The following is a 25,327-nucleotide window of genomic DNA, read 5'->3' as shown; positions in this document are numbered from 1 at the left end:
TTAAATTCCCGACATTGAAGCCAACCTGAGATTTCTGGCAAATAGCAAGGTAAATGTTAACGAACATTCTACACCCACTGAATTTGTTCATATTGTTATACACGTCAGAAACAATCCGACAACATTCACTCACTCCTCATTGGGAACAATTGAAAACAAGCTGCAATTTCTTCCTCTAGAGCAGGGGTCGGCAATTAGGTCTGGCCACGGGCCAGATTTTCCCCAAGCCATTGACTGGCGGGCCGGGACCAAAAACAATGGCTAATTTAATATAATGATAGTGAAAAATGCAGCACCGCGGCGGGTGTACACATAATAATAATAATAATAATAATAATAATAATAATAATAATAATAATAATAATAATAATAATAATAATAATAATAATAATAATAATAATAATAATAATAACTTTATTTGTATAGCACTTTTCATACAGAGGTTGCAGTTCAAAGTGCTTCACAACAGTAAAAAAAACACAGGCATAAGCGAGCACTCGCAAATGGGGGACCCTGATGTAAACAAGACAAACGTTTTTCTCTGGTCTGCATCCCCTTAACAATTGTGTGTATTGAGCCGTACTGTATTGTACCCATTCTGCAATCTGTTAAATAAAGTTTTCAATCATTCATTCATTCATGAACAGCAGATCAGCTGTTGCAGATCACCGCGGCGAGTGATGAACAGCAGGGCCCCGTTCCCCGTACCTGGCTAACTGAGTTAGCCGGATAATTTTCAGCATAGCTTGACTTAAGCCAGACCTTTCGGTTCCCCGAAGTCGGATTTTCTAAATCACCATGGTAACAGATCAGAAAGTTTGAACCTGGTCCGGAGCAGGGTTAAGTTCAGTTAGCTGGATGAACCATGGCCATGCCCTCGCAAAGAAATGCCAGCTCGCTTCCTGAAATATTTCTCACAGTCTAGATCCCATTATACCATTCTGAATTATGTGCTTCGTTTTCCTAGAGGGGGCTTTTGAAATGTATAATAATAGAACTAAATGCTGATAATAAATCATATTCAGCCTATAGATTTACTTTGTCCTAAATAAAATAATGCACGTCATATACAGCGCTCGGAGTCGCGATACACGCTGCATGTGGTTATTTTAATAACGGCGCATTGCAAATGTGAATCCCGCAGGGATATTTTTAATGAATGAAACCTATCGGCCGTTTGGCTCTGATTAGTTTCATATATTCTCCGCTGTAGATTTGCTTAACGGAGCGCCCGGATTGTGTTTCATTCAAGCATAAAATTGAAGTGTCTATGCGTGGATTGTGGTCTTTGTGGATTATGAATTACGAGGAATCTGAGGATTGTTGAATTGTATCATCACTCACACGTTATTGTGATATTGTAACTGGGGTTAAAATGTCTGATGAGATGCGCTGTTTGACAGATTTGAGCAATTGAATGAGCCGTTGACGTCACATTAATGCATTTGAGAATAAAGAGATAAAACTTCATTCAAAAGAAAAATATTCGAAACACTGGTCTCTTGTCCATTGATGGATATATAATGGATATATTTTGTCTGGCACAGTGGTGTAATGGTTAGTGCTCATTCCTGTCAAGCGGATGACCCCAGTTCGAAACCCCATGTTTCTAATATAATTTCTTTTGGAATATAATATTAATGACTATACGCAAAAGTAGCCTAGTTTTAAGTTAAAATATTATAAATCTACATGCATTGAGGATGTCATTCTTTATATAGCTCTCAAAGTGCACCAAATTGAAGCATTTACATCGCAAAAAGAAAAGAAAAAATTTGAAAAAGGGGGGATTCGAACGCGGGTCGTTGGCCTCCGCGTGAGAGGTGTAAGGACTAACCATTACACCACGGTGCCAGATAAATAAAATATCCATTATATATCCATTAATGGATAAGAGAGCCGTATCCTTATTCTGAAAGAGTTGAACTAATTATTTTCGCTAGCAAGATCTCATTTGATTATTCATTCCATAAGCCTACTGCCAGCAGGCACGTTTAAAGAAATATAATCTGATTGATTGGGGTAATGAGGGACTTAAAATTAGCCTATAGATTATGCATTTAACTTGTCGGCGAGGCTATTGAGCCGTACTGCATTGTACCCATTCTGCAATCTGTTAATAAAGTTTTAAATCAATCAATCAATCAATGTCGTTAGAAAATCAGGATTTCTGCGATCGACACCTGCTGTCTTTTCAGCTGAGGCGGCCGCGCGCAATTATCCTGAGTCTCAAGTCTGGTTCGAATGAACGAGACTGAATCAGCGTTCGAGGAACAGGAAAATCCCGGATTCAAACATCGGGTTAATTGAATCTGGATAATGGGACTCTTGATCGACTTAGTTGAACCAGGTACGGGGAATAGGGCCCAGATCAGAATGCATGAAAACACGACTCACCATAACTGCCCTGCGCTTCTTCAGTCCTCCAAAATCCCTGATGTTTGAAACATGTCAAATATCCACTCGCCGCCCTCCAATTCCAGATTGGCGTTGAATGCAGCTACTTTATCTGCCAACTTGAACACAGTTGTCATCATTGCCATGTTGTTGCTGTTGTTGTCGCCACATATAGTGCAGAGAGGACGTCGGCACGCAAGAATCACCGACCTGTTGTGATAAACCCGTATTTTAAGTATGACTCCTGTTTATTAAAATAAGCGTTATGTGTCTTGGAGGTCGTAGACTCCTCTTCTGGCTCATCAGTTGGTATTTCCCCATTGCAAAGAAGCTATCCAAAGACGTTTGTTTTGTTCGTCTCGCATCTCGAACGCGGAAGTGAAAGTGCGTTAGGGAAATATACACGCGGCCCGGTGGGACTATCCCATTGGTTCTCCCAGTCCACGTGACCATTTCTAGCATTTCAATTGGCTATAGTGACAGACATAGTTATGATGAATACCGGTAGATAGATACAGCTTCACAAAGACACTCTGGCGTCACTCACGAGTGAATATTTCCTGCGCGTAAAATAAATATCATATTCTCAAAATAAACTGACGGGCCAGAAATTATTGCTGAATATATGGACGGGAGTTCAAGAATACACCATTCTCTATCAATGAGCAGTACCCCCCTGAGATCCTCTGGAGAAGAAGACAACTTTACCCCATACTAAAAGAGCAAAGAGAGAAGGGCCAGAAAGCAACAATCGTACTGGACAAGCTGTATATCAACAATCAGCTCTACAGAGATCCAAAGGTTGTCACATGGTTGTGAGTAGGATAGCCCACATAGATGGCTCAACCTAACATTATTCTCTCTCTCTCTCTCTCTCTCTCTCTCTCTCTCTCTCTCTCTCTCTCTCTCTCTCTCTCTCTCTCTCTCTCTCTCTTTCTTTCTTTCTTTCTTTCTCTCTCTCTCTCTCTCTCTCTCTCTCTCTCTCTCTCTCTCTCTCTCTCTCTCTCTCTCTCTCTCTCTCTCTCTCTCTCTCTCTCTCTCTCTCCATACTGCCCATCTTCCCCTCATATACTCTCATAGGTGGGAATGATGGTGATGGTGGTGATGATGATGATGATGATGATGATGATGATGATGATGATGATGATTGTGATGATGATGATGATTATGATAACAATGGTGATGGGGATATGATGGTGATTATGATGATTATGATAACAATGGTGATGGGGATATGATTGTGATGATGATTAATGTGATGATGGTGATGGTGGTAATGATGGTGGTGATGACTATGGCAATGATGAGAATTACAGAGATGATCAAATCAAATCAAATGTATTTATAAGGCCCGACAACACACGTTAATGTCCCCATGGGCCGTACAAGTCTTCTTTAAACAAGTCAAGAAGAAAACATAACAATAAGTCAAGAACAGAACAAGAAGGTCCAACAAATTTTAAATAAATGCAAATAAATGAAAGAATGCAAGCACTCCCAGACATACCCCACGCGAAGGTAAGGAAAAACTCACTAAAACCTAACAATAGGGAAAAATGCTCCACAGGCAGTGTGGAGGAGAGAAACCTTAGAAGGGCCATTCAAGGGGGGATCTCCCTTCTTAGATGTCGGTGATAGTAGTGTTGCAGACTAACAGTTGGTAAGCATGCACTCAAGTGTGTAGTGAAACACAGATGAGTGCATGCAATAGCAACTGATGATGGTGATGATGGACATTGGACATAGATAAGAAGACAATTGAAGACAAGGTTGGATCATTTGGCGCCATCTAGTGGTGAAACTAAAACATGACCCTTAAGCGCCTCCAAGCTAGTAAGTAAATCTCTCCCCAATAACACAGAATATGAACAATGACTCTACATCTGCTCTCCCCTATCCCTATTGGACTGCTAATTGATATAGCCTATATATCTCTCTACTTCCTTGCTTATTTGTTTATGTATATATATATTTCTTAAATTTGTTCTTTCTTTCTCTTTTATTTCCTTTGTTATTATTATTATTATTATTATTATTATTATTATTATTATTATTATTATTATTATTATTATTATTATTATTATTATTATTATTATTATTATTATTATTATTATTATTATTATTATTATTATTATTATTATTATTATTATATATATATTTTTTTTTTCTTTCTTTTCTCCTTTTTATAATGTTATCATTATTGATTATTATCTTCACGGGACACATGGCTAGCTGACAAGTTGCCAAAATTATAGAACGGAGCAATGGGCTCCGGTTATGTGCTGTCTTCCCTTCTCCCCCCCAATATATCTACACCAAACGCGCAGACACAACCATATGCATGCACACACATGCAAATACAGGCGCTTGTATGCGCATATATATGCACACTCTCGTGCGCAACCATACACACATACTGTATATACACACAAACACTAAATGCTTGCTATTAAATTTATAACATGGAATATTCGAGGGGCTGGCTCACAGGCTAAATTAATTAAAATCATGAACCACCTAGTGGAACTAGAAGCAGACATGAAACTCACCAAGCAGAATCCGACCATCAAAAATTGTAATCTGTACATTTCCCTCAAACCTTCTCAGCAACATATAATTCAAAGCAAAGAGGAGTTTCCATTTTAATTAATAAACGACTGCCACTCACTCACAATTTCACATTTTCAGACCCAGAGGGTCATTTCATCATTGTCAACTGCTCTGTTTTTAATCACAAGATGACCATTGCCAGTATTTACGGTCCTAATGCTGATGACCCCACTTTTTTTCACTCTTTTTTCTCAGCACTAAGTAATCACCCCAACTCAACTATCATAATTGGAGGTGACTTCAACACAGTTATTAATCCCACTATTGACAGAACAAGCAAATCAAGAAATTGGCATTCCACTGACACACTGAAACAATATATGACGGATTTTGGTCTTGGTGACAGCTGGCGCACAAGCCATCCCTCCTCTAAAGAGTATACACATTTCTCACATGTCCATAAATCTCTCTCTCGAATTGATTTCTTTCTTACCAGCAATTCAATCCAACCAGACATTTGTGATTCTAAAATCCATCCCATTACAATCAGTGACGATGCACCTGTTTCCCTCACTCTAAATACTAATCACCCCAAACCACCTTCCCAGAGATGGCGCTTCAACACATCACTGCTGGAAGACCCTGAATTTGACACATATTTCAAGAAAGAGTGGACATCCTTGATGGAAACGAACGACTCTCCAGACATTTCATCCACATTACTATGGGAAACGGCCAAAGCAGTATTGAGAGGAAACATCATATCATATTCATCACATAAGAAAAAAAAAGATCTCCAATTTGAAAATAATCTGAAACAAAAAATAGAGGAATTAAATAATGCATATGTTAATGACCCTAACAAATACATTTTGAGGGATTTACGCAAATTACAATTTCATCTTAATGAAATACAAAATAAAAAAACAAAATTTTTGATACAGAGATTAAGACAGGACCACTTTAACACTTTAATCGCCATGGGTTAAATTCATAATTTACCATCCCTCGCCAGCTCTATTTGTCTATGGAGAAGTTCCCCTTCTTTGCAGGGCTATAACTTTTTAAATTCTATTGCTAAATTGCCATTATTATGGCCCATTCAATGTCCTATATGTATTGTTCAGGGTGTAGCAACGTTAAACTTTTTCATTCACATATTCATACTAAAATATGGTCTAAAGTATAAGTATGTTTTTATCGTTTTCTGCAGCTTTGTTCAGAACGTGATTTATAGCCCTAAATGAATTATATTGATGATCAAATACAGTTTGGTAGGAATCTGCGAGATAAAAAATTTCAACTGGACGTGGTTCTAGAAGTTTCTACGCATCATCTGATGATGACCGGATGGGCGGGGGATCGTTTATAATTCCGTGGGCAGCGTTAGATGATTCATCCAGAGTGGGTCATATGTTCATCATAGCAGTTGTCATGGAACACGTTAGAATATAACGCTGAATCTTACCGTGGCTTCCTCGCGCCGCTGGCAGATGAGCGTGGAACAGAATTTTTTCTATTATGGGATGGAGAAATGCCCGATCCATTTCCAGGTTGTATAATAGTATATACGTCCAAATCATGTTGTTTTTTCGAGTTATTTGCACCGATCGATGTTCACTGTGTCAATACGGAGTCTCTCTAACGATAGCGAGTGCCCGGACCACATATGGATGAGAACTACCGGTTCAAAGGTTAATTTCCGGTTGGCAATCTGCCGATCGGCCACCAGATGGCGCTCTTGAACCGCTAGAGAGTTGAGTGGATCTTTGCAGTGTGTCTCAGGGCTCCGGAAAGGAAATATGATTTCGATGACAGATTTTTAAAATATTGACATCAAAGACGAGTTACGGCGTCTTCGGCAGAATGAGCATGGCTAGGAATGATGTGTAAACTCGTCCACTGCGATCATAGTGTTAAACACAACAATAAATCTGGAAAATATCTAGCCAACCAACAAAAAAAAAACAAAGAAAAATCAATTATACTTGCAGTAAAGGACTCAGCAGGGAAGACACTGAGAGCACCTCAAGAGATCAACGACACATTTAAAATGTTTTATAGTAAATTATACACACCTGACATTAATCCAAGCACTGCTGATATGGACGCCTTCCTCGATGCTATAAATCTTCCCCAAATATCCAAAGAGCATGCACAATCACTGGACAATCCATTAACCTTAACTGAATTCCACAAAGCATTACTTCAGATGCCCAACAATAAATCCCCAGGACCCGACGGCTTCCCTGCTGAATTCTTCAAACATTTCTGGTCAACAATATCTCCACTATTCATAAGGATGGCTAATGAAATAAAACATACCTCCAGAATCCCCCCACACATGAACACAGCACTCATCTCACTACTGCTCAAGCCGGACAAAGACCCAACCCTACCCTCTAGCTACCGCCCCCTCTCACTGATCAACACAGATATTAAAATAATAACTAAAGCGCTAACCACCAGACTGGAAACAGTCATATCCACCCTAATTCACCCAGAACAAACAGGATTTATTAAAGGACGCCTCGGGTCAAATAACATGCGCAGATTATTCCATCTAATGAATATAACCAAACAACAAAACCTTGATGTAATAATCACCTCACTAGATGCATAAAATGCTTTTGATAGAGTAAACTGGTCATTTTTATTCCGGACATTACACAAATTTGCTTTCGGAGAGTCGTTTATTCATTGGATTAAAACACTATACACGTCACCCAGGGCCACTGTTACTACTAACGGACTAACATCACAAAGCTTCACACTTCACAGGGGAACCAAGCAGGGATGTCCACTCTCCCCCTCTCTTTTTGCCCTTTTTATTGAACCTCTCGCAGCAGCAATCAGACAAAATGATGATATCAAAGGAATCATTACACACAATACTCACCATAAGATCAGCCTCTATGCAGACGATGTGTTGTTATACCTACAGGAACCAACCAATTCACTACAAGCAACTACCAAACTCATAGACTCCTTCTCTAAAATATCAGACTACGCTATAAATTGGTCGAAGTCAATCATCTTGCCATTGTGGGGGGGGGGGTGATAGGAGTCCTGCAGCTCAGAGCCCATCCTTCCCCTTCCCCTCAGGGAATATCAGATATCTAGGAATCAACATTTCACCCAGACTGTCAGAGTTATTTCAACTCAATTTCATCCCACTGTTAAAAACAATAGAAGATGACACACAAAGATGGCTAAACTTACCACTCTCACTAATAGGTAGAATATCAACTGTCAAAATGTCAATTCTCCCAAAAATAAATGATCTATTCACTATGATCCCAACCCAGCCTACCACCAATTGGTTCAACTCCCTGGACTCCACCATTACTAAGTTTCACTGGAAGAATAAAAAAGCAAGAATTAAGTTAACCACCCTTCAAAAAAACAAAAACCAAGGAGGACTTGAAGCACCTAACTTTCTCAACTATTATCTGGCCAACCAATTAATATACATCTACAAATGGATTCACCCTACCCAACAATACAACCCCTGGGAAGACATTGAGAAGGACGTGTGCATGGAAATCTCACCACAAGATCTGCCATTCTTTAGCACAAGCATAAAACATCACTCTTGTTTTAGGAATACAGTCATTTCCACAACTCTGACAGCCTGGTGGAAAGCCAACAAAATCACTGGTAACACACTAACCCCCTGTAAATACACACCAATCTGGCACAACCCTGACTTTCAACTCGGCAAATCACCCATATACTTCCCAGCTTGGAAACAAAAAGGCATTACTCATCTTCACCACATCTTCACAGACAACAGCCTAATCACTTATCAAGATTTGACTGAAGGATACGGCATTGGGACAGACCAACACTTCCAATTTCTACAGCTGAAATCAATTTTGAAATAAAAAATTAACACTACACACAATTATCTTGAACCACCTCCAATTATATTAGCAATGAATAAAATAACATCACAGAAGAAAATATTTTCAAAAATATACAAAATACTGGCAAGCGCAGACACTACATTCCATCTCCCCTTCAAAAAATGGGAACAGGACTTGGCTTTCTCTCCCAATGCCGTATCCTGGGAAAAAATTTGCACCAACACATTCACAATGACTAACAACACTAACCTTCAATTAATCCAATATAAGGTGTTACACAGAGTACATATCACACAGCACAGGATGTTTCAAATGGGATTTGCAAGCACAGATATATGCTCCCATTGCACCCTCAACACCCCAGACAACTATTTCCATGCCACCTGGCTCTGCCCACCTGTTCAAGACTTCTGGAATTCCGTCATCAATACACTATCCCGGGTCATGAGCTGCAGCATTCCTCTCTCCCCCTCCCTCTGCCTACTTGGGGATACTACTGCTATCAATTTATTAGTCCAGAACACAAAACCCCTACTTGTTTCTCTAGCTGTTGCCAAGAAAACTATCCTCTTAAACTGGAAGACAAGAAAACATTTGAATACTGGGCAATGGTTGGGCCTTCTCTCAAATTACATATCACAGGAAACAATCTCAACCGTGGATCACATCGAAGTCTCACAATTTAATAACATCTGGGAATTGCTTGTGGATAATCTAGGCTCCTAATCATAGGAGATTGACCTGTGAGCCATCCACTCCATAACCCACCCTTCTCTCAATCCCCCTCCTCACCCGCTACTTTACTTACTCCCCTCTCTGCCCCCCCCCTTTTCCTTGTCATGTGTATTCGTTGTTGTCCTTCATTGTCCTTAGTTGTAATTTGTTTGTCAATGTCTAGTCTGAGTTCCCCCCCTCCGAGAGGGCAATGAAATATATTTTTGTAAATATTTTTCTTATTTTACTACACTTTTTATTTAATTTTGTACTGTAAATAGTTAAAACGTATAATAAATAATAAAGTTGTCCCCCAAAGAGGGGGGGGGGGGGGGGGTGTGTGGATGGAGTGCCCTCAAAAAAGGGCCGGGAAAAAAGCAAAAAAAAAAAAAAATATTGCTGGCGGGCCAATGTCGGCCGCCTATTGCCGACCCCTGCACTAGAGTCTGGAGACGGACGCATTTACTCACTCCTCATTGGGAAGAAGGCTGAGACCACTTATCGATTTATTGATAACTACGTGAAATCGACACTTATTGTGTGAAGAAAAAAACTATTATTTAAAGGTATTGCTATTCCTTTCACTATTTGGGCAATTTTACACAATTCCTATGAGTCTATGGAACACATCTGTAAGTTTGAAAAAAAAATGCATTGTTTTGTATTTCGAATCAAGTACTCTAAAGCAGCATTTTTCCACTTCAAGATTTCAAGCTGTTTTGGGCTGGGCTCCGCCCATAAGCACTTTGAGTGACAGTCACCCACACAGCGAGAACGAGCGAGAGAGAGAGGGAGAGAGAGAGAGAGAGGATAGATCGCTCCGTGCGCGCATTATTCCCACTGCTCTGTTGTTGAGCAAATTGTTGATTGTGGGCGGTGACTACAACCAGATCAGCGCCTTGCTACGTAGGATAGCGAGTCAATTCTGAATGGCTTGGTTCTGTGGGGGAGGTTCTTGTCTGAGCTGAACTGAAGAAACGGAAGTAGCTAGAGATTTCACATCAAATCAGTGTTGGTACAACCCCACATTGCTAGAAAACAATGCTAAACACTGGAAAAGGCAATTTATAAGACAGGGGACCTTTAACGTTAGTTTGTGTGTGTCGTGGGCCAACTACAGCATCGCAAAAACTACAGTGAGTGCACGTGACACACACACAAACTAACGTTAAACTAAAAAATGTAACACATCGATAGGTATTTAATAAAAAAAAAATATATATGCAAAATAACAATAAAAAATCTATATTTATCGATAATCTTGTCCCGATTTATCGATTCTTCCAAATGGTATATCATCTTAATTGAGCCTTAATCTGGAACAATTGAAAACAAGCTGCAGGTTCTTCCTCTAGACAGACGCATTCACTCACTCCTCATTGGGAACAATTGAAAAACGATGCTGGCTCCCAGAAATAAATGCTATATGGCCACAGGCCCTTATTGTGTTGTTGGTTAACACACTAAACTGAACAGCGTTGTATTGGATTGTGCTGTACTGCACAAGCCTGAATCCATAATAGGCCTAACTGTTTGTTTGATTGGTTTCTTTTTATGTTAATGTCATGCACCAAAGGTGCCCAGCCCATATTGACTTATAGGATGCTACATCTATAGTTGCAATGGTGTATAACATGGGGCGGCTGGGTAGCGCAGCGGACCAAGCGCTCGCCTACCACCGCAGAGACTCTGGGATCGAATCCAGCTGTCAGCGGTACCTCCGGCTTGGTCAGTCGTCCCTACTAACACAATTGGCAGTGTTAGCGGGTGGGAAGCCGGTGGGGTATGTATCCTGGTCGTTGTAAACAGCGACTCCTACTGGTCGGTCGGGGGGGCCTGTTCAGCAGGGAAGGGATCTGGGGGAGATAGTGTGATCCTCCCACGTGTTACACTCCCCCGGTGAGAGTCCTCGCTGTCAGGTGAAAAGAAGCGGCTGGCTGACTCCACATGTATCAGAGGAAGACATGTGGTAGTCTTCTCCCTCCCCAGGCCGACAGTAGGAGGCAAAAGCGTGCAACAACCAGAAAGGGAATTGGCATAATGACTAAATTGGGATGGGAGAAAAATACGGGAAAAAAGGGGGAGAAAAAGTAGATAAAAAATGTTTTGTATAAACATAAAAATAAACAATGGTGTATAACATAAAAAATAAGTGCAAAGTGCTTTGTCTTTTCTCCTATGCTTTACAAATTAAATTTGCCACATGGATAGAGGTCGTTCATAATAATCCGACCAAAAACAAATTGCCAGGGATAGAGGACGGCTTATTAAACAGTACACTTCTTATTTCACCATATAAGGGACAGTAAACTATCAAATGGATTGAATGAATGAATTTATTTAAACAGATGTTAAAATACAAACAGGATTTAAACCCCAATTGGGCCACAACCATCACATGCATTACATTGTTTGAGGAATTATCACACAATAAAGTCAGAGACTTATTTCCATTGTGGTTGTGGAGGGGCGCAACACAAGGCAACAGACATAATGGGTGAGAATGCAGCGACACAAAACCAGGAAACAGTTTGCAAAATAATAATATTTATTTACATAAAAGGCAACTCGGAGATCAAGGATGACTACCAGTGGCACCAAATCAAACACAAAAAGGAAAAGAAAACCCACCCCCCCCCTTTACGCGCGCGAAGCACCCCGAAAAGTACAGTGGGTGGTGCTCACTCTAAGCTAGGGTATTTAACAGCAGGTAACCTACGTACGTGATGTCAAATGTAGACCCCAGGGTCCTCACTTGTCCCTGTGTGCAAAAACAAAATGTTAATATACAGAAATATAAAATACTGGGTGACAAATGACAAAACAAATGGTGGTACAAAGGGTTAGGGGTAAACAAGAATGTGCAATGACAGGCACTACAAAAGATATGTTCCTAAAAAAAAACAGTGCAAAGAAACAAGCCAACTAATAGCACAAAGATATTTCTACTAACTATAGCGCAACGTATCAGAGCTCTGCCAGGCTCTACACAAAAGACATACCAAAACGCCACCAGCTCTACAACAAAAGAGATCTCTACTGACAGCGCAACGTATCAGAGCTTTGAACAGCTCTACCAAAAGAGCCACAGCTATACACCAAAAGACCTACTCAAACAGCCAGAGAGACAGAACTGAACACAAACTGAGATACATGAAGGAGTGTGGAGGTTGATTGCAGATTGGGATCAGGTGGGCTGGGGACTGGAGTACTGATTGCAACCAGGTGGTGCTGGGGACTGGAACCAGGGGATGCATCTGGGAAAAAGAGACATGTAGAGACAGGGGAAGACAAAGACAGAACAGAACAAAACCTGCCTACATACATACAGTAACACACATAACATACATAAATCCCCACATAAAGTGACGGCATCCGTAACAGTGGTCCTTGCCTGTCACAGCAATAGTCGGCACAGGTAGGTCTCAGCAAGGTGCAGAAAACACATTAAAACAAAATGTCATTCCATAAAACATAAAACTCTTACACTACAATATAAAACCACACATATACAAAATAAACTGCTTCAGTTTAAAATTGTCGGGCGGCTAGGCAACCATCCCTTCACTGCTCTTTTAAAATGCCTAATGGTGACAATTTCTTTTATCTGAGATGGTAGCTGGTTCCATTGTATAGCTGCTGAATACTGAAAGGTATTTTCCCCAGCCTCACTCTTAATCCTACAGGGGACAATATCCGTTCCACTTGCTCTGGTGGCATAGCCATGAGTCTCCCTGACGAGTTTAAAATAATCTTTTGAATACTTTGGAACGGAACTGTTCATTATTTTATGGGTAATAATTACGTTTAAAATGTCTCCCAAATCACATAAACCACACTTGCATGCACAGACACACATACACACACAGTTGATAAGCATTTCAATGTTTTGGATGTACCAGATCAGTACAGTACAAACCTGGAAACTTTGCAGTGTGTTTACATGGTGCATATTATTCCCCCCCCCCTTCCAGGATGACCTGATCCATCTGGGGGCCAAGTTCTCCCCATGTCTCCGCCAGGACAGTCAGATCGTCCGTCTGATCGACAGGACCAAGGACCGGGAGAGACAGTCTGGCTGCTGTGTTCATAATGACAACTCTGGCTGTGTTCAGACCCACCCCTCGGAATGCTCTGTATGGACACACACACATGCACGCACACACTACAATAATAATAATAATAATAATAATAATAATAATAATAATACATCTGATTTATATAGCGCTTTTCCTAATTCTCAAAGACAGTTTACAAAACAAACAATGCAATACAATACAGTTTTAGTAGAGACAATACAAAAAATTATATAAAAAGGTGAGAGGAAGGAGTTCATGGGTTGAAAGCAAGGTGGGTTTTGGGTCTTTTTTAAATGATGAGAGGGTGTGTTGACAGAATCCGGCTATAGGGCAACAATAATGTGGTCAAGAGGCAGTGATGGGTAAGCTACTTGGAAAATGTAGTAAGCTACACTACTAGTTACTCTCTATTAAATATAGCTCAACTACTATGGAAGCTATCCCCAGAGAAATGTAGCAAGCTACACTACAAGAACTTGGCAAAAATAGCTAACTACATCGGCACTACTTTATTTTTTACTTCATGATCAAGTTTCCACCAAACAAATAGGCAGGCAAAAAAAAGGTTCAGTTTGATTGTTTATTATAAAACTGAAACAAGCCCTCGGCCTGGCTTTTTGTGTCATCCTTTTAACATGAATTTGTATTATGTACAAAATGTTAATAAAGTATGAGGAAAGAACTGTGGAAATGTAATAAATAAAAGGCAGTGAAACAATAATCAAATAAACACCAAAATATATACTCTCTCTATTGGAATGGAGACTTTTCAGCACAGGATAAACTACTGTTTCAACTCAAACCACAGTAGCAAAATGACAATAACCTGGCCAAAGAAAAAGTGCAAGAAACATTTGTCTACAAAATAGACATTAACGAAATCCATCTTTACATGAACGGACATCAATAGAACAGAACAAACACATTTTTGTGCCATGACTTGAATCCTATGTAACATTTATACATTCTTAAGTACGGAAATAAGCAGCATGGGGTAATCGGCATTGGAACTTTCACATCGCCTCCATCCTCCTTGAGCAGTTTGCTCACGCATCTGTGCACCGTCAGGTTAGCCAGAACAAAACAGAACTTCTATAAAACTTTCAAAATTGTACGCTCCTTCAGCTCCTCCTATGTATATCTATCTGTACCTCCTTCTGAATTGTCCCCTGTCTCTGTTCCCATCAAATATGAACTTTATAGGACATGAGAGGCTATTATTATTATTATTATGTATGTATGTATGTATGTATGTATGTATGTATGTATGTATGTATGTATGTATGTATGTATGTATGTATGTATGTATGTATGTATGTATGTATGTATGTATGTATGTATGTATCTCTGTCTTATCTGGATTAACATCTTAATTGTGGATTGATCGATAGATAGATAGATAGATAGATAGATAGATAGATAGATAGATAGATAGATAGATAGATAGATAGATAGATAAATTAAGATGTTAATCCATTAACCAGACACAATTAAACACAATTATATGCTGGCAAGACGTTATTATAAATAGAAGAGTGGTGTGTGCAGTTTCTTTAGAGAAGGACCCTGACCTTACATGAGGTATTTGTTCACACGACACAAGAGAAGCTTTTCAAAGTTTAATAATAATAATAACTAATAATAACTGTCTTACTGCATTTTACTATTATGCTACCATGTCTATACTACTACCAACTATGCTAATATGTCTATACTACTACAGTATGTACTCAGAGTATAACACTCAAGCTTGACACTGCTAGACAAACAATACTACTTATCCTTGGCTGTACCACTCCTGCTGACTTGTTGTACACAATTTGTAAGTTGCTTTGAATGAAAGCGTCAGCTAAATGACCAAATGTATTTAAATATGTAACTCACAAAACATTCCATGGCCCCAAAATCATGTGGGGACCCCCCCTGGGGGTCCTGACCCACAGGTTGAGAACCACTGCTCTAGGTGATCTTTTCCCTCTTAGTGTACAGTATGTATTTATGTTAGTTTGTTTTTTCTTTTCTCCACCCCCATAATATTGTTCATTTTCTGCCTACAGTGAAACATGATAGCAGCTATCTGTTAGTTAAAGCTGTTGACAAAAAGTGCACTGACTTGTGTGCTGTTTGGGAACAGTTGACAATGTTTATGTAAATCTTTTCATCAGCGTGTGGGAAGCGTGTGGGAAGTTGAGAGCAGCTTCGTTTTTGGCTGACACAATAAACAGTCAAACTCATAAATGTTTCCAGATAGGGCCATGGAGAGGCATTGTTGTTATTGACATCATCATCTTCATCAATGCCATCAGCCCTGGAAACATTGAATCCCTCTGCCATTTTGCGAGGACTGGTTCATCTGTTAAATTGCATTAATTCATTCATTCAGTGGTCTGTGTTTTGATTTTTTTCACTTCCTGATTTGCGGAGCTGGAGTCCCGCCCTATCCTGCCTCTGATTGGCCTACCCGTAATGTTTTGGCCTAACCTTACCCAATCGTGAGTCGTCATACTCATATCTAAATCAACCAACCAATCATAGTGGGTTTGCTACGGGGAGTTTCTTTTCCTCACAAATCTTTATTTAGTCTGTTTCTCCTGATATTAGCGTGTAGCGTTTTGCTCACGCTACTCACTACTTCGTTAAAAAAATAGCTGCACTACAGAGAATGCTACTTGGTTCAAAAGTAGCGACGCTACCATCACGCTACTGAGAAATGTAGTTAAGCTATGTAGCATCGCTACTTGTAGCTAGCTACTGCCAAACACTGTCAAGAGGCATGGTTTCTATCTTGAGCCTTAACTGGCGTGGTTTATTTATTCACATGGCAGAGCAGCAGTTCTATAGTTCTCCTCTCACTGAGAGGCTGGGGGTGGGGGGGGAAGAGAAAGAATGGGAGGAGACATCTCTATTTATCCTCGCCACCTGGTGGTGTTCCTGAGTGGCTCCGCCTAGAGCGCCCTCTAGTGGAAACAGTTATATATGCAGTTAGCCAGTTACTAGTGGAAACATTTTATATATGCAGTTAGACAGTTACTAACAATCCTACACAGAACCTCTGACTTCAACAGGGTGTCTGGATGATGGATATGCATGATATGGACAATGTTGAACAAGCGTAGAATGGGAGATTCTCATCACATATCTACATGTTGATATACACACATGTACTTATTTGTGTGTGGGGTGCGGGGGTGTGGAGTGGGGTGGGGTGATGTTGTTTGCTTGTTGGAGTACAGTTTACCATGACACAACATTATTATTTTTTATATACTGTGTATTTTGGTCTGCGTAGAAGACGCTGGCTACCATTTGATGAATGGAAACTGTTTATCCAAGGACGTATAATTATTCATGTGTTGTCTAAGCCCAATACAAAATTATATTTGTGTGTTAAATGTTCAAATAATCTCTTGTGTGTAGAAGATCCTGGCTACCTTTATCAATTGGACCAATGAGAAGGTGGACATCATCAGGTCCTCTGGCTCAGTCTGTCACCAGGATCCCAGGTACTGATGTTTTCCAACAACTAATTGTTTCAAGCCCTTCGACCGTTCGTGTCCCCGGCTGTAATGTAAAGCTACGCTAGTTGATATATAGCAAATACAGAGGGGGACCAGCTACTTTTGACCATGGTCCATACTAATGTCGAGAGAAAGCGCTAAATGGTCAAAACGGACAACTTGTATGTCTTCATTTGGATAATGGGATAGAAAGATAAGTTGGACCTTTACTACACAGTAAATCGAGGCATCCAACCATCCCTCAGGCTAACATTAAGCTTCCAACAAAGATGGCCACAGAACATGTTTGTTTTGGAATTTTCCCAGAAACTCCTTCACGTCACTTAACATTACCGTCACATAGGGGAACATGCACATAAATAATATAATATATGAATATATCATATATACAGGGCCGCCTCAGGGGGTGTGCGAGCAGTGCGGGAAGGGGGGCCTCGCAAAAAAAAAAAAAAAAAATCTTTTTGCGAGGCCCCCCTTCCCGCCAGGCCCTTTTTCATCACATACCTAAAATATAGTTTTGCTTATATGCTTATATATTTCACATTAGACACGCTTGTAGAATGTGTCTGACTTGTTCCGGGCTCTGCGGCTCTGCAGATATACTATTGGAGCTCTGTGGCTCTGCATACACTATTGGAGCTCTGCGGCTCTGCAGCAGATATACTATTGGTTTCAACGAGGGGAGGGGTTACAGGTAAGGTAGTCGGCCGGCGTGCGTCTGTCTGACTATTTCCACGGGAGCACGTGCAGCATTGGAGGTTATGCCAGCCAAGACGAAGAGGACAGTCGTTCGGCAGATGGACTGAAGATGAAAGTTGTTGCATGTTAGAAAGTTCAGTCAGGCTAGCCATGTCGGCTTAGCTAAAAGCAGGGACAGCTAGTTAGCTTTAGCTACGTTATCGAGTGCTAACGTGTGGTTCAGTCGGGATAGCCATGTCGGCTAGTAGCTTAGCTAAAGGCTAACTAGCGTTAGCTAACGCTAGCTATCGAGTGCTAACGTGTGGTTCAGTCGGGCTATCCATGTCGGCTAGTAGCTTAGCTAAAGGCTAACTAGCGTTAGCTACGTTAGCGAGTGCTAACGTGTGGTTCAGTCGGGCTAGCCATGTCGGCTAGTAGCTTAGCTAAAGGCTAACTAGCGTTAGCTAACGCTAGCTATCGAGTGCTAACGTGTGGTTCAGTCGGGCTAGCCATGTCGGCTAGTAGCTTAGCTAAAGGCTAACTAGCGTTAGCTAACGCTAGCTATCGAGTGCTAACGTGTGGTTCAGTCGGGCTAGCCATGTCGGCTAGTAGCTTAGCTAAAGGCTAACTAGCGTTAGCTAACGCTAGCTAACTAGGCATGGCAACAACCAGGACCACCTGAAGCTTTTTAAGAAGGAGGTGATGAACTACAGACAGACGAGGCATGAGAACGTGGTCCTCTTCATGGCGGCATGCATGGCTCCACCCCACCTGGCCATCATCACCAGGTGAGAGAGGGGAAAACAAACGCACGTCACAAATGATGGATTCAGTTCACCTCCAATACCTGTTATTATCCTTGTCACATTTTCACCTCTCTCTCTCTCTCTCTCTCTCTCTCTCTCTCTCTCTCTCTCTCTCTCTCTCTCTCTCGCTCTTTTTCTCTTTCTCTCTCTTTCTCTCCCTCTCTCTCTCTCTCTCTCTCTCTCTCTCTCTCTCTCTCTCTCTCTCTCTCTCTCTCTCTCTCTCTCTCTCTCTCTCTCTCTCTCTCTCTCTCTCTTTCTCTCTTTCTCTCTCTTTCTCTCCCTCTCTCCTCTCTCTCTCTCTCTCTCTCTCTCTCTCTCTCTCTCTCTCTCTCTCTCTCTCGCTCTCTCTCTTTTCTCTTTCTCTCGCCCTCTCTCTCTCTCTCTCTCTCTCTCTCTCAATTCAATTCAAATGGGCTTTATTGACATGGGAAACATACGTTTACATTGCCAAAGCCAAACAAAACAAAACAATCAAACAGATAAAACAAAAGAAATCAGTACATTACAGAAGGAATTTCTTGTACAGTCTTTATGGTGGTTGTATTCCGTTGGATGTCCTTTTCTTGTCACAGCAGCTCACAAATCTGGCTGCTGTGTTTGCACATTCTTGTATTTCTCCCAGTAGGTATGGGAGTTTTGAGTTATTGTCCATGTTTCCAAAGTCTCTTTGGGTGTTTGCAATTTGTGGGAAGTATATGTCTCTGATGTCTTGGTATAGTGGGCAGGTTGTTAAGAAGTGGAGCTCGGTTTCCACCTCATCTTGTGTGCAGTGGGTGCATAGTCTGTCTTCGCTTGGGAGCCAGGTCTGCCTATGGCGGCCTTTCTCGATGGCTAGGCTGTGCTCGCTGAGTCTGTACCTAGTCCTGTGTTCTGAGCTGTGTGCTGAGCTGTGTTCTGCATGTGTTCTGTGTTCTGAGCTGTGTTCTGAGATGTGTTCTGAGCTGTGTTCTGTGTTCCGAGATGTGTTCTGAGCTGTGTGCTGAGCTGTGTTCTGTGTTCTGAGCTGTGTTCTGAGCTGTGTGCTGAGCTGTGTTCTGCATGTGTTCTGTGTTCTGAGGTGTCCTGTGTTCTGAGCTGTGTTCTGAGCTGTGTGCTGAGCTGTGTTCTGTGCTGTGTTCTGCATGTGTTCTGTGTTCTGAGCTGTGTTCTGAGATGTGTTCTGAGCTGTGTTCTGAGCTGTGTTCTGTGCTGTGTTCTGAGATGTGTTCTGTGTTCTGAGCTTTGTTCTGTGCTGTGTTCTGAGATGTGTTCTGTGTTCTGAGCTGTGTTCTAAGCTGTGTTGTGTTCTGAGCTGTGTTCTGAGCTTATATAGTGCTTTTACTAACTATATTATATTTCTCTCTCCTCTGGTCAGGGGCATTGCCGGGTCTGTGCAGCGATAACACTGTATATTGACTGTAGAACGGGAGCTCTCTCTCGCTCTCTATATATTTTTTTTTATTAATTTTTTTACCTTTAGGGGGGGGGGGGGGGGGGGGGGGCCTCACGTTTAAATCTTGCACAGGGCCTCGCATTTCTCCCAGGCGGCCCTGCATATATATGTATATCATATATTATCGGCGACAGTGAGGTAGAGCAGTAATCCAGGCACGCTATCCAGAGGTTCCAGGTTTGGAACCTCTTTGGGTGTTTGCAATTTGTGGGAAGTATATGTCTCTGATGTCTTGGTATAGTGGGCAGGTTGTTAAGAAGTGGAGCTTGGTTTCCACCTCATCTTGTGTCAGTGGGTGCATAGTCTGTCTTCGCTTGAGAGCCAGGTCTGCCTATGGCGGCCTTTCTCGATGGCTAGGCTGTGCTCGCTGAGTCTGTACCTAGTCCTGTGTTCTGAGCTGTGTGCTGAGCTGTGTTCTGCATGTGTTCTGTGTTCTGAGCTGTGTTCTGAGATGTGTTCTGAGCTGTGTTCTGTGTTCTGAGCTGTGTTCTGAGCTGTGTGCTGAGCTGTGTTCTGTGTTCTGTGCTGTGTTCTGAGCTGTGTGCTGAGCTGTGTTCTGCATGTGTTCTGTGTTCTGAGGTGTCCTGTGTTCTGAGCTGTGTTCTGAGCTGTGTGCGGAGCTGTGTTCTGTGCTGTGTTCTGCATGTGTTCTGTGTTCTGAGCTGTGTTCTGAGATGTGTTCTGAGCTGTGTTCTGAGCTGTGTTCTGTGCTGTGTTCTGAGATGTGTTCTGTGTTCTGAGCTGTGTTCTGAGCTGTGTTCTGAGCTGTGTTCTGTGCTGTGTTCTGAGATGTGTTCTGTGTTCTGAGCTGTGTTCTAAGCTGTGTTGTGTTCTGAGCTGTGTTCTGAGCTTATATAGTGCTTTTACTAACTATATTATATTTCTCTCTCCTCTGGTCAGGGGCATTGTCGGGTCTGTGCAGCGATAACACTGTATATTGACTGTAGAACGGGAGCTATCTCTCGCTCTCTATATATATATATATTTTTATAAATGTTTTTACCTTTAGGGGGGGGGGGCCTCGCATTTAAATCTTGCACAGGGCCTCGCATTTCTCCCAGGCGGCCCTGCATATATATGTATATCATTATCGGCGACAGTGAGGTAGAGCAGTAATCCAGGCACGCTATCCAGAGGTTCCAGGTTCGGTCCCCAGCCCCCCCCCCCCCCCCAGTCAGTGTGTCAAAGTGTCCTTGAGCAAGACACTTAACCCCTGACTGCTCCCAATGAGCAGGTTGGCAGCCTGCATGGTTGCCTCCACCATCGGTGAGTGAATGTGTGGGTGAATGTGTGGGTGAGTGTGAAGAACCAAAATTGTGTAATAAATAAAATTGGATAAAAGCACTATATAAATGCAGCCATTTACCAATTACCAGTTCAGCATTTCCGTGGCTATTAGGCACTAATGTTTTCCTATTGTAATTCCTATTTTCCGCCAATGCAGGGTCTGTGAAGTGCCTGCCTCTGCAGAGCCCCACACCTGGCCTGATGACATCACAAAGTGGCCGGTAAGGGATTGTTGTTTCCGGGATTTATTTTATTTAACCTTTATTTAACCAGGTAAATCAATTAAGAACAAATTCTTATTTACAATGACGGCCTGGCAAGAGACAAGGGGGGAGGGGGGGGGGGGGGGGGGCGGGCTGAAAAATTATTCAGGATTAAGCATTTCCGACATACATATATATATATATATGTATATTTAGGGGTGTAACGGTACGTGTATTCGTCCCGCGAATTTACAGTACTGCCGTCACGGTGCGGTACGCGCAGCCATGCGACGGATACGCCCCACAGCGCAAACACACGAGTCCCACATGCAGTCACTCGCGAGGTTCCGTGTGAGAACAGCGTGCGGCACACCGAGTCCCCGACTTCAGTTCAGAGCGAAAAGTGCATGGAGAAAGGCACATTTACATTGGAACAGCTGCAGGTGTGAGGGTCCACCTGTCCCTGGACCTTTCTCCCCTTTCCATCCTCCTCAACAGCCCCCACCCTTGCACAGACTTTCCACTACTCCTCAACAGCCCCCACCTTTGCACAGACTTTTCCCAGCCCCTCATTCTGTACCAGCCCCTGCTGCTTTGTTGTCACTACTCCTCCTTCATTTGCACTTCATCAGGTTATCTGTATTCATGTGTTTTCTCCCCTTAGTGTTAACCCTTCCGCTGTGTCTGTTACCCTGTGTGCTCCCGTGCTTTTGTTAGATGTTTATTCTTGGCTTTAGGCCATGTCCTTACGTATATGGATCTTTTGCCAAACGGATATTCTCAGGCTCCGTTTAAAATAAAATCCCTTTCCACACCACAGTGTTAAAAAAAGAAAAACTCCATCCAGACACAAACACATAAACGCATATGAATTGCTCCAACAAGCATGCGGGCCAGCAAGTGCAAAGCGATATCCTATACGAGCGTTCAGGATGACAGAGAGATGATAGGAATTGTCCATTGGTTCACCCAGCCCACTTCACCATTCCTAGCATTTCCATTGGCTATATTGACATACATACAGTAGATAATAAATAGATAGATATAGTGGTGGATTAGATGCAGTCCAGAGTAAACAACCAATCTAGATATGTCATGATTTAATGCTTTACTTCTGTGCACTGGGCGACGGAGAGATACAATGACAATGTATTCAACGGATTCTGAAACTAAATATGGCGAGTCCTTATCACAAACTATATATATACTAATTACAACAAGACATTCATTAATTGCATTGTACTGTTCACGTGTGGTGCCGTCGTCGCATATATAAGTAAGGATAGTTTGAATGACATTTCAGCACGCAGGCGCTGTCCACCGAAGTTATTATTACTTCAAAGCGCTACTGCCTATATGGATAAAACAAGGTGTAATAAGGATGTTTTAGGTGGTGGTAGTTTCTCTGTTAGGACATAGTCGGTCTGATATATATTAGAGAAATAGTAAAGTAATATTCGCCAAACAATCTGACGGGCAAGATATTATTACGGCCCGCCACAGTCTGAGCATGCGTAGTGAGCTGATTTTCATTGCGCCGGCAACTACAAATTGAAATCCTGTAGTGACAGAAAAACCTCTCAAAAAAATAAGTTATGGCGAAACAGACAGCAAAACGTGATTCCTTTCTATGGACAGATGACGAGGTGGAGTTGCTGCTGAGTGTAACTCTACAGTACAAGACGACCAAGACACAGGAGAACGTCGACCAAATGTCGAGCTGTTAATGCGTATGAATGTCTGTGTCCACGGGCAAGCTATATTCACGTAACTCACATATTCAAATGATTCCTGTAATTCCTGTACAGTAACTATTCAACTAATAATGTTAAGTTATTATTAGGTCATTCTGGGACCACTCACGCGTGATGCCAACATCCTCAACTATCCGCAACATCAGAGCGCATCAGGTGCAGACCTCTTCTGTCGCGAGTCTATACACTGAATTTAGTGCATGCAATTTGGCTTTTAACTGAAGCAGGGCGCAAAACTAGACATGTTTAGCAAAACATTAAATATCTTTGCTACAGTTTGTGATAATGCCTTGCCTTATTTTGTTTCGGAATCGCGATATTGTGATCTCAAGGTCTCAACATGACATTGTATGATATCTCTCGAGAAATAAGCGGACGAAAAAAACGCTACTCGCCACTTAAATAAATCAAAAGCGTGTGTTAAACAACCTCAAAAACGTTCGAAAAAAGGTTTATATGAACTTAATAAATAAACAGAATAATAATAATAATAATAATAATACATCTATTTTATATAGCGCTTTTCCAGGTGCTCAAAGACGCTTTACATGGGCAGGAGAGACAAACTATGGCAAAACAAAAAACAGAACAAAAATAATACATGACAAAAATAAAATAACACCGACAGAATTAGAGGTCAAAAGCAAGATTGAAAAGGTGAGTTTTGAGGGCTGATTTAAAAGATGTCAGGGTGTTTGCATCACGGATATGGCTGGGGATGGCATTCCAGAGGGAGGGGGCAGCAGCAGCAAAGGCCCTGTCGCCCCAGGTCCGGAGCCTGGTCGTGGGAGGTGTCAGGAGGTTGGCATCTGCAGACCTAAGGCGACGGGTGGGCGTGTGACGGTGGAGGAGGTCGGACAGGTAGGGAGGGGCAAGGTTGTTGAGGGCTTTAAATGTGATGAGTAGTATTTTAAAATGTATCCTGTATTTGATTGGAAGCCAGTGGAGGTCGTGGAGGACAGGGGTGATGTGATCAGAGCGACGGGTGGAGGTGAGCATGCGGGCAGCAGAGTTTTGGACATATTGGAGTTTATTGAGGATAGTGTTTGGTGAGCCGTAGAGGATGCTGTTGCAGTAATCTAGTCTTGATGATATGAATGCATGAACCAGTGTTTCAGCAGCGGAGAGTGATAGGGAGGGGCTGAGACGAGCAATGTTCCGGAGGTGGTAGAAGGCCGATTTGGTTATGTGGTTCACATAACAAAAAATCTACTTATGTAAACGAAAATGTCCAGTATAACTAAATAACAGATGCATCCCTATTACACGCAAGCAGCGTCTGATGGCCGAATCTGTCGGCACTGGAGTATACAGTAGTCAGTAGCTGTTACATCTAGACATTCATGAATGATATACAAGATATACAAATATACAGTACTGCTTAAGAGGCAGAGATCAATAAGAGAAAATATATACATTCGAGGGGGAAGAAACTACATGCTATTTCTGTCTGTCATTTCAGCACCAGGCGCTGTCCATCTTATTGCCTCTGTGCGCTTCAAAGCTACGGGCGCCTATTGTATTGCCATGGATGGAACAACAGTCTGAGCATGCGTAGTGAGCTGTGGCGTCATCGTTTATCTAGACTATGCGTTTACAGTGGCTGCATGGATCCACTGAACGGATATTTTGGAAAATCTTCACTTTAAAATGCGTTTAAGAAAGTCTCCGTTTATATCTCTGAAAACACCCTTTACGTGTGGATGAGAGGCCCAATCGTGGAATAAAATGTGCGTTTGGCAAAAGATCCATATACGTGGGGACATGGCCTTAGTGTCGTCCAATGTGTTTTAACCTTGTGTGTTCAGTCTGTTTTCTGTCCCCATGTGTTTCTCGTTTTGCTAATTGCCTTGCTGTCTCTCGTGTTAATTGTTCCCACTATTTCTGGTGTGTGTTCCCTACCCTCCAGTGTCGGTTCATTGTTTGAGATTCCTGTTTGCTGTTTGATGTTGCTTTGCTCTCTGTCTCACCCTGTCTCCCGTGATCCAGTTTTTACCTCATAGTAAGTGTTCCCAGTGTTAGTGTTTGTTTTGTTACCTT

At 41.7% G+C, this 25,327-nt stretch overlaps 1 protein-coding gene across 1 annotated transcript in view; it reads left to right on the top strand.

Moving 5' to 3' along the window:
* Positions 1-25,327, top strand: part of LOC311231773 (inactive rhomboid protein 2-like) — a gene marked incomplete at both ends in the record, with an annotated part of 188,154 nt that overhangs the window by 83,415 nt on the left and 79,412 nt on the right. Inside the window, 3 exons of the mRNA XM_084318401.1 lie at positions 13,505-13,666; positions 17,027-17,112; positions 21,488-21,551. Of these exons, the coding sequence (XP_084174527.1) occupies positions 13,505-13,666; positions 17,027-17,112; positions 21,488-21,551 (312 nt within the window). The remainder of the gene's footprint in view (positions 1-13,504; positions 13,667-17,026; positions 17,113-21,487; positions 21,552-25,327) is intronic.

This window comes from Notolepis coatsorum (genome assembly GCF_963971535.1).
Source record: "Notolepis coatsorum genome assembly, chromosome: 7".
Lineage (NCBI taxonomy): Eukaryota > Metazoa > Chordata > Actinopteri > Aulopiformes > Paralepididae > Notolepis > Notolepis coatsorum.
This window is presented reverse-complemented; position numbering and strand designations above follow the sequence as displayed.